Source organism: Ceratotherium simum, chromosome 8 (assembly GCF_057802395.1).
Source record: "Ceratotherium simum simum isolate JZ-2026a chromosome 8, ASM5780239v1, whole genome shotgun sequence".
Taxonomy (NCBI): domain Eukaryota; kingdom Metazoa; phylum Chordata; class Mammalia; order Perissodactyla; family Rhinocerotidae; genus Ceratotherium; species Ceratotherium simum.
Window position 1 is genome coordinate 5178151 of NC_141907.1, and position 10641 is coordinate 5188791.

The 10641-nt window shown below is 46.2% G+C and overlaps 1 protein-coding gene across 3 annotated transcripts; it reads right to left on the reverse strand.

Moving 5' to 3' along the window:
• Positions 1-1296: 1296 nt before the first annotated feature.
• On the reverse strand, positions 1297-3418 carry LOC101404032 (MORF4 family associated protein 1 like 2). 3 transcript variants are annotated; one of them, XR_015553056.1, is made up of 3 exons: positions 2809-3364; positions 2179-2322; positions 1297-1945 (listed from the first exon to the last, which is right to left on the reverse strand). XR_015553056.1 is itself a non-coding variant. In XM_087434891.1 (2 exons), exons 1-2 carry the CDS (start codon positions 3180-3182, stop codon positions 2311-2313), a joined length of 264 nt encoding a protein of 87 aa, XP_087291017.1. In that variant the 5' UTR covers positions 3183-3418; the 3' UTR covers positions 1297-2310. The 3 variants fall into 3 exon arrangements, 2 of the variants coding, with proteins under 2 accessions (XP_087291017.1, XP_087291016.1); XM_087434891.1 differs by having other exon boundaries at positions 1297-2322; positions 2931-3418; XM_087434890.1 differs by having other exon boundaries at positions 1297-2322.
• Between the last annotated feature and the right edge of the window lie 7223 nt (positions 3419-10641).

Below are 10641 nucleotides of genomic sequence, written 5' to 3' on the forward strand. Positions count from 1 at the left end.
TTTCTACCTGCTGACGGACTCCCAGGGTTAGTTCTGGACTCCTTCTCCGTGCCTGGGGTGCTGTTCAGGTAGCTGTGCTCATGCTTCCAGGGCCACACCAGGAGTCCTTGGTCTGAAAAGCTGTCCAACTCCCTGATGCTCAGCTGACTCCCTCCTTGTGCTCCCACCACAGTATAAGCACAGGGTGTCCGTGCCTCTTTGCCTGAGGCAGTCCTGGTTTATGCTTGGGGTCCCAGACTAATTATCACTAGGGCCACCTTTCACTTTCAGAACCACCCCCGTTCTTTGACAAATGAGGTAGTTACCCTAAACAGGTGCTCAGGCCACGAGCCTCAGAACCATGGTTGAATCCTGGCCACATCCACATCCTGTCAGCCCCTTCAGAACGCAGTCCAGCCTCACCAGTGCCTGCAGTGACCACTTTCTCCCTGCTGTCTGTGGGTTGCTCCCCTACCCTCATCCTTGCTCTGCCCGCAACTGTCAAGTTTCAACACAGCAGCCCGGGAGCCTCTTCTTATGTCATCAGATCCTGTCACTCCTCTGCTTATACCCTCAAGCCACTTCCCATGTCACGTGCAGTCAGTGATTGCTCTTTCTGACCCCGCTGTCTACCACCTGGGCCTCATGCTGCTTCTCACCTCCTCACCCTTTCTTCCACGTGCCTGGACTACTTTCCCTAGACATCCCTGTGTACATTCCACCCGTCCGTCTTTGCTCAAATGTCACTAGACCAGAGAGATCAACTGACCATCCTCCATAAAACAGCAATGCCTCCCCCCCAACACCTGTTTTTTTTAAATTTTTTTTAAAGAACTTATCACTATCTGATATACATAATTTATTTCCTGCCTTACTGTGGCCAGGCACTTTTAAGCTCCTTAGCAACATCAGATCCAAGTGTACAAGCACTTTGTTCCCTGATGTGCCCCAGAGTCTGCGTGCATTCGATTTATGTCGAATCAAAGACTAGCACTGGGGGCACCATACTGTGATTATGTGTTTACAGACCTGTCTCAACCCACTAGGTCGCCTCTCCTGGAAATTCCTTGTGTCCGGCAGAGTATGGAGTGGCATATGGTCCCAGCGAACGTTACGTGACTGAATGAACTTCAGCTCCCTGCAGGCAGGGGCAAGACCAGATGCTTTCCTGAGGCCCCTTCCTGCTTCCCGCCTTCTCCTCCCTCCTGTTACAGTCCCTGCAGATCAAACTTGCCTCTGGGCTACAAGCTTTTGAACACGTTCCTAAATCATAAGCATTTAACTTCCAAGTGACAATGATGACAATCAAGAAGAAACTTTCGTTCTGAAAAAAGTTTATTTATCTCACCTTTTTCTGGCCAAGTCAATGGCTTTGGTCATGGCTTTCAGCATTTGTTTTTCCAGGCAAATGAATTTTATCATAACAAGCTAGAGCTCTGATCTCAACCCCTGTGAGGTCTGCTCTGATGACCTAGGCTGAACATCATCTAAGCCTGGAAGAAGCCTCCTGCTATCAGTCTGCGGCCCACCATGGCCAGCTCCATGCTTTCCTCCCCAACCCCTCCAGAGCTCATGTGCATTTGTGGCAGAGAACCCCCTGCAATGCATTTTAAAAAGTTTACCCCAAAGTCAGCAATACATGTAGTACCTAGAACTCATCCCTTATTCTAGGTTACTCACCAGACAGGTTACATGATGTGCACCAGTTAACATGCCACAGGAAAACTACATTTCTCAAAAAAATAAACACAGAAAACCAAAAGAACACAGGTCTCCTCCTTTGATGTGACACTGCAGAATCCCAGAATTCATACACCACCACTCTCCATGCCCAAGAGTCCTCTGGGCCTTCTCAATCTTATCCAACAAAGTAGTGGCATCCACCCCCTCGACTGGGGCCTGGGTTCCTGCTTCAGCAGCTGCAGCCAAGTAGTGTCTTCTCTCTTGCAGAACTCTGACCTCATGTCTCTCGTGGGCCCCCAAATTCCAGGAAGAATGAAAAAACAGCAAAGCACTACAGTATACTTCCAGACTTTAAAAATACAATTAAACCACAGTAACAAACATGACTACACAGCAGCTTACAATCTAGGCTCTATTTTTTATGTGAGAGTATTGAATTAAAAGCTGTCTTTTCCAAACTGAATGCGCCCCATAATCAAAACCCACATATGACAACATAATACTGAAATCACCTACCAGAATGGTACTGAAAATGTAATGTTTAACATGGCGAAAACGTAGATAGAAAAACAGGGGAGAGAAAACGACAAACTCTCTTGGTTTCAGCCTCTCCAGTCACAGTCCTCCTTACCAGCTGAACGGAGTCCATCAGTGGATAACCTAAAGTAGAGTGGGGGAAATTCGTCATCACAACGTAAACTCTAAAGACTCTCATGTCCTGGAGTCAAACAAAGCAACTCCATCACCCGTGCAAAATGCTACCCCTTGCCGTAACGTCATCCGAAACGCTCCAACCTCATCACAGCATTTACACGTTTCCACCCTGTACTTCCGTTTCAACACTTCTCTAAGCACCTCTTCTTTTTCTGGCCCGATGGCCTAGGTTTTCACCCTAGTAACTGAGCTGGTCCATATCCCGCAAATACTTTCCTAAATGTAATCTTTACATCTCACCACAACATAAATTACTTTCTTCCAATTACCAACGTCAAAATAATGTTATCTAAGCTAAAAGCTCAACACGGTCTTAGCCCCACTTCCCCGCAGCCGCCTCCCACCGCCCAGTGTTGATGCCCTCGATGCAGGGCATTACGAGGACTCGCCAGCAGGCCGGCTGCCCGCGACCCCTCGCGGACCGAGCCTCACCGGCTCCGTCTCCCTCAGCGGCACTCGCAGCCGTCGATCTGCCGGTGGAGCTCCACGAGCCGCTGCCCCATCAGCGCGGCCTCCGCGGCCTTCTTCTCCACCTTCTCGCACAGCTTCCTCACCCTCTGCTCCGCCTCGGCGCCCGGGCTCCGGCCGGGCTCCAGGGCGCGCTCCTCCGAGGCCTCCACCTCGCTCGTGATGGCGTCCAGCAGGCTCTCGATCTCCAGCAGCTTCCTGCGCGCGCGCACGTGCGCGCGCACGTGCTCGCGCTCGAGGGCGGCGACGTCGCGGCGGGCGGCGTCGAGCGCGCGGCTCAGGAGCCTCTCCCAGTCCTCCTCGGGCTCCCGCTCCTCGTCCGCGTCCAGGGGCCGCATCGCGCGGCCGCCGCCCCGCGGCCCGGTCACCGCGCCCGAGAGGCCGGCCGGCCGACAGCGAGCGCCGGGCGCAGCGGCAGCGCCACTGGAACGAGCAACAGGTTCTTTCAACTTTTCGCAGCAGAGACGGCGTCTAAAATGGATTCGCAGCCGTCTGCCAAAGCTCTGTTACTTGCGGCCTTTTTACGACACGCCAAAGTTTCTTTATGGCCACACAGCCGGTGGGAACAAAGTTTCCGGCGTACTCCCGCCTAGGCCGTGCGCGCGCACGCACGCACATACACCTGCAGGCGTGCTGCTCCCGGTCCTGTGGACCCCAGCGGGAGGGCGCTGTGCCGTGCTCTCTAGCGCTCTGGCTCTCTTGGGGTTTAGTGCCGAGGTTCTAAGACTTTTTGAACTTTGAAGTCGACTTCTCTGCACTAGTATAATAAAATAACTTACTGTCACTATAGCGCTTACTCTGTGATGCTCTGTTCTTAACATTCTAAATCGTAAACAACAGAATTAACTTGGTATGTTAGAATCTTTTATTATTTTTTATTTTTGTGAGGGAGATCAGCAATGAGCTAATATCCGATGCCAATCCTCTTTTTGCTGAGGAAGACCGGCCCTGGGCTAACGTCCATGCCCATCTTTCTCTACTTTATATGGGACGCCGCCACAGCACGGCTTGACAAGCGGTGTGTCGGTGCACTCCCGGGATCTGAACCTGTGAACACTCGTGCCAACAGAGTGGGGTGTGAGCACTTAACCGCTGTGCCGCCAGGCTGGCCCCAGGTTGAGCTCTTGAACTTCTTAGTTAGCTGAAATGCATCTGCGTCTTCTGAAGGATGATAAGATTATTGGAACAGAGACCTCCTTCCTATCAGAGTCATCTCCCACATTCCTAAGTTTAATGGCTCATTTCAACTGACCCTCACCCTGATGATTACCTTGTGCCTGGAATTTGTTAAAGGACATTCCTGCCCTTTTTTTTCTTTGCCCTTGTTAGCCTCATCTATAAAACCTTCCTTCTCTCTTTCAGCGATGGAAACACAATTCAAAGGCTGCTTGAGTTTGTGCTTTTCCAGAGCTGCAGTCCTAACAAACCCGGAATAAACTTCTTTTTGTTTAAGTCTATCAGAGTCTACCTCATAATTGGTCCACAGCTTAGGCCACGGCCATCCTCTTAACCACCGCTTGCTCACTCTTGCCTCTTGGCCAATTGCTTTCCCCAAACACTAGTTGAGAACTGGGATATCCCATCGCTGATGCTAACAGCCCTGTTCTCCTTACTGCCCAACCCAACCCCTGCCCCTGTTTTAATCTAAAGGGTAAGTTTCATTCTGCCTTGGATTTTGGTCATACGTCTGCATCTTGCTTTACCAGACTGTAGTGTAGGTCTGATTCAGCCCCACCTAACACCGAGTATGTCCTTGGGGAATAATTTTGAAATAATACATTCTTTACTAAACTATCTTAGCACCTATATGAGACAACAGGCCCTGGGGGCAGGTACTTAGTCATCTATTTCCCAACAACCCTCACTGGGCTTGGCACATAGCAAGAGCTCAGTTAATGTTGCTTTAACATTATTTCCCAACAGATATTTTTCTATGCACCTCTTATATTGTTATTGTGGATGGATGAGGTAAATTTCTGGGCTTGTTCACTCGGTGTACCTCTAGCAGAAAATATTGGAGATACCCTCTTTGTTAGTTAGCCAAGGGTCACTCTCAGCGCCTATGGTTGTTCCTTGCACATGACCCCCTCCGTCTTCAAAGCTAGCAACAGCATGTCAAATCCTTCTCATCCTTTGAATCTCTCCGACATCTACTTCTCCTAGCCAGAGAAAATTCTACTTTTAAGGGGTTCACATGATTAGGTTAGATGTACCTGAATAACCTCCTTTTTGCAATATAATGTAACATAATCACAGGAGTAATACCAGGGAGCCAAGATCACGGCGGACCATCTGAAAATTCTGCGTAGCACAGGCTCCTAGGAATCCTAAGGGCATGATCTCACAGCAGCCAGATTTGACAAAAGTAGCATTAATTAAGTCTAGAGAGCTAAACCATCTCAATAAGAGTTGTCTGGCTTTTGGTACATGAGTGGAATGGAATAAAATACATAGGAACCCCACAAAATTTTTGAGGCACCCATATTAGCAAAAATACTGCCAGCCTGGATCAAAAGAGACTGAGACTGTTCAAAATGTAAAAAGATTTCTAGGCTCTCAATTTTCTACCAGCAGAAAGCAGGCTCAGTAGCCAAAACTGATATGCTTTTCAATGCCCTCCTCAGAAGTGGCCAAGGAGTGTGATGGAAAAGGAAGAACATGTTGGAGAGCACAGACAAGTATTGTGGAGAACAATGGACAAGGGCAGGGGTCAGCAAATTATAGCCCTTCAACTAAGAATCGTTTTCACATTTTTAAAGAGTTAAAAAAAAAAAGTGATGAAGAATAGGAATATATGACAGAGACTGTATGTAGCCCACAAAGCCTTAAAAAATGTACTCTCGGCCCCTTACAGAAAAAGTTTGCCCACACCTGCACTAGTGAACCACTTCTAGGTTGCAGGACCAAGGCCTAATCAAGGAATATTCTTTATCCTTAAAGTGGAGAGGCCTGGCAATATTTGCCCCACGGAATGTCAAAATTGCTGTAATTCAGTGATTGCTGTTACTGATCCTTCTGATACTGGCTCAAGACAAGGTTGACATAAGGGAAGCCATATTGTAGAAAAGAAACCATATTGTAACTTTGAATGACCTCTGATTAACTAACCTAGACATGCTCTGTGGATTTTATGGCCCCTCCCAGCTGCTATAAGTTGATAACTTTATTCTCTTGAGATCCTTAGGAATGTGATGACCCTGGGGCAAAGTCTATGCTGATACCATCATCAATGAAAACTGAAAGATCAGGGTATAGGGCATTGCTCTGGTCTCTGATGCACATCCAGTAAAACAAAAGACTATCAGGAACTAAGAAGAGATGAATGCCTCCACCCTGAGACCAGATACCTCCCCCACCCAGACCAGCCCCTTATATAACTGGCCTATAGTCTTTGTTCTGTAAGATGGTTCTTTTGGACATTAGTTGGCCATCTTCCTTCTTGCTAGCAAGCTGTAATAAACTACCCTTTCTCCACCACCATCTTGCCTCTTGATGATTGGCTTTTGTCTTGCAGCTAGCAGATTGTGCCCTTTGTGCGGTAACACTTCCCTTATAAATGGATGTTATCCTTTCCCTGTCTTGCCACTGTATCTTGGGTCTATGTGGGTGTTATGGACTGCATGTTTGTGTCTCCCCAAAATTCATATGTTGAAACCCCAGTCCCCAACTAGATGGCATTTGGAGGTGGGGCCTCTGGGAGGTAATTAGGTCATGAAGGTGGAGCCCCCATCATGGGATTAGCGCCCTTATAAGAAGAGACACCAGGGAGCTAGCCAACTCACTCTCTCCACCATGTGAGGATCCAGACAGAAGGCAGTGATGGGGTTCAGGGCAGGTTGCCCTGAGATGTGCCACTCTGGTATGCAGATTATTCTGAGCTGAAGACAATACAGGCTCAGAAGACTCTGAAAGAAACTTTGACCTCCCCCCCACCAACTGCTTAAGAGGATTTAAGATAGAAGGCCTATCCCCAGGACAGGCCATCACCATAGATAACTCTGGGTAAGGATAGACTAGGAGGGTCCTTCCTAAGCCCATTCTTATCAAAGTTCTGTTTACCAAAAATTTACATTTGTAAGGAAAAATCTCCATTTGTAAAGATATTTCCCTCTCGTACCAGGAAGAAGGGGGAATGATCTCATCTCTAGAAACTTATCATTGCAGAAGGCAAGGCCTTAAATCTGCATAATAATCTTTCTCTTGTTTACTGTGCTTTTCTGGTAAACTACCATAGCTGACTCTCTCCCCCACCCCCAACATCCTCCTTTGTCTTTAGCTGAAGATAGCATTTAAGATGAGAACCTCTGCCATTTTGTCCAGTTACTCACTTTCCCTGGGTCTTTCCCAGGTATACATGTTATAAAGCTTTATTTGATTTTCTCCTGCTATTTGGTCTCATTTCAATCTAATTTGTAGCCCAGTCAGAAAGGACCCAGAGTAGGTAGAGGATAGTCTTCCTCCCCTTCAGCAGCCATCTACAAGCCAGGAGGAAGGCTCTCACCAGACACCAAGTCTGCCAGTACCTTGATCTCGGACTTCCAGCCTGCATAACTGCAAGAAATAAATGTTGTCGGGGCCGCCCCAGTGGCGCAAGCGGTTGGGTGCGCGCGCTCCGCTGTGGCGGCCCGGGGTTCGCTGGTTCGGATCCCTGGCGCGCACCGACGCACTGCTTTGGCAAGCCATGCTGTGGCGGCGTCCCATATAAAGTGGAGGAGGATGGGCACGGATGTTAGCCCAGGGCCGTCTTCCTCGGCAAAAAAAGAGGAGGATTGGCGGATGTTAGCACAGGGCTGATCTCCTCCCAAAAAAAAAAAAAAAAAAAGAAATAAATGTTGTTTTAAGCCACTCAGTCTACAGTATTTGTTATAGTAGCCTGAACTAAGATAGTGAGCAATAAGTTGTCTTTCAAAAAGTTCATAGGCCCCTGGACCATGAAAAGCCATATTTAAACCTGATGTGGATCACGAGACCCTGGACTTCTGACCTGATACTGTTTGGAAGAAATTTGGGGGGATCCTTAGATGAGGATGAGGAAATCTTACATAAGCAATTGGGGGCAATGGGGGCAGATTGTGGTAGATTGTATAAATGATCCCAATTCTCCACCCCTTCCTGTATCCATGTCCTTTGCTGTGTGTTTTGCTTTGGCCAATGAGATGTTAGCAGACACGACACAAGCACACACTTGAAGCATGCTAACACAGTTGGGCCCTCTTTACTCTTGTGTCTCTGCCTTGGCTATTAGAACAACATGCTGGGTTGTCTCACTGGTCTCAGGAGGAAGATGAGAGGAATGTTAAACCAAGCTGCCCTAGACAGGCCCAGCCCAGATCAGCCAGCCCACAGACACATTACTGAGCCAGTCTAGATCATCCAACTCCCAGCCAAACTGAAGACACCAGAGAATTGTTTATTGTTGTTACTGGGACTTAGGGTGGCTTATGCATCAGAAGATAACTGACACACTTAGTGTGAAGCCTTTCTAGGTGAAATTATAGTCCCAGATAAATTAAAATGCCAAACTCCTCTCCTCCATATTTTTATTTAGCTCAGTCTCAGGTGGAGAAATCTCACCCAGATGCCCAGATGTTCTGGTTTTTTTCATTTAGAAACTTCATCCTGGAATATCTTCTTCAGGAAATGTTATTTAGCCTTTGTTCACCTCCAAAGCTTCTTCTGTATCTCATTTTCACCCCATTTTGAAAGCTTCTTCTGTATCCCATTTTTACCTTGAAACCAAGTTTCTTCTTTGTCCTGGTTTTCTGAATATTGTGGCACCAGTTTCATAAATTTTAGAAAACATAAATCAACCATCACTACAGCTGCTTTTAATATCATCACTACAAGAAAAAATTATGTTTTCAAAACCTTGTACATTTTACAATCAAGATCACATTGCTATTGCCAGCTGTAGACCACATCAGACTCTGAGGAAATGGGAGATGGACAGAGCTAACAGGAGAGAAAGGAAAAAAAAGTCCTTGATTCTAGCCTTTCCCAATGCCATTCAGTTCACGCTAATTGTTGCGATCCACGGTCTGTGAACTTAAAACCCACAATAGAAGAAGTCTACCATCAAGTAGGTAATTATGGCACAGGGAATCTGTTTTACGTAACCAACAGTGTAAAGACTTAAAAAGGGGAATTTATTTCTATCAGAGTTAATGTAGGAAATTTGGGTAATTTCCAGATAATCACCATTTAACACTTTTTTCCCATAATAACTGGTCAAGCCACAGATATGCGAGTGGAGAAATCTTCAAGATGACTCCCGTCACCATGTGACTGTGACTTCAAGAGAGACCCTGAGCCTGAGCTGCCCAGCTAAGTTGCTCCCATATTCCTGACCAACAGGGAGAGGAAGAAAGAAATGGTTGCTGTTTTAAGCCACTAAGTTTTCAAGTGATTTTTTACATAGCAATAGGTAACTGGAAGAGATACTGGTATCTGAAAATGGGGTGCTGCTGAAACAAAATCTAAAATATGTGGGAGGGACTTTGGGACAGGGCAGTAAGTAGAGGTTGAAAGGATGTTGAAGAGACAGAGAAAGCTTGATGGCCCTCAAGAAGGCTTTCAGTGAAGGCTTAAAGAGAATTGCAGAATCTGGAGGAAAGGGGGTCTTTGTTATACAGAAGCAGAGAATTTGGTAACACTATTACCTGCAGAAAGTGAAAAAGAGAATATGTACCTAATGAACTGGATGAGTGGGCTAAGGAGATTTGAAGGCAGCGTTGAAGGTGTTGCCTGGCTTCTTCTAGTTGCTTGTAGTAAAATACAAGAGGAGAGAGAGAAGCTAAAGAAACAACTGTTAAATATGAAAAAGCCAGGACTTGCTGGGTTTACAAACAAAATTGTTTCTCATTCCCAGTCTCTCTAGATGGCACACAATGCTAACACTAAGAAAGGGCCTCTAGACAGAGCTCTAATCCAGGTTGCTGTCAGGAAAACAGGGTTTAAAGATGAGACCCAAAGGTCTGACTATAAATCCTTTGTTTAAACCTCAGGAAGATCGACGGTGTCGCCTCATAGAGCCTTTCAAACACACAAAAGGCCTTCTAAGGATCTTAAAGGCATGCCTCATAGATCTTCTCTTTTTTAAAAAATTATTGAGGTCTCCTTGGTTTATAACATTGTGTAAATTTCAGGTGTACATTACTATATTTCAGCTTCTGTATAGACTGCATCGTGTTCACCACCAAAAGCCTCGTTTCCATCCATCACCATACACTTGTGCGCCTTTAACCCCTTTTGTCCTTCCCCCACCCCCTTCGCAGCTGGTAACCACCACTCTGTTCTTCTAATCTGTGTGTTTATCTTCCACATATGAGTGAAATCATGTGGTATTTGTCTTTCTCTGACTTATTTTGCTTAGCATAATACCCTTAAGGTCCATCCATGTTGTTGCAAATGGCACAATTTTGTCTTTTTTATGGCTGAGTAGTATTCCATTGTATATAATAACCACATTTTCTTTATCCATTTACCCACTGATGGGCACTTGGGTTGCTTCCAATTCTTGGCTATTGTGAATAATGCTGTGATGAACATAGCGGTACCTGTAGCTTTTTGAATTAGTGTTTTCATGTTCTTTGGGTAAATATCCAGATGAAGAATAGCTGGATCATATGGGATTTCTCTTTTCAATTTTTTTTTTTTTTTTTTTTTTGCTGAGGAAGATTTTCCCTGAGCTAACATCCATTGCCAATCTTCCTCTTTTTTTGCTTGAGGAAGATTTGCCTTGAGCTAACATCTGTTCCAATCTTTCCTCTATTTTGTATGTGGTTCGCCACCACAGCA

Coding starts and splice junctions, on each gene's coding strand:
- LOC101404032 (XM_087434890.1), bottom strand. CDS start 3,182: ATGCGGCCCCTGGACGCGGACGAGGAGCGGGAGCCCGAGGAGGACTGG.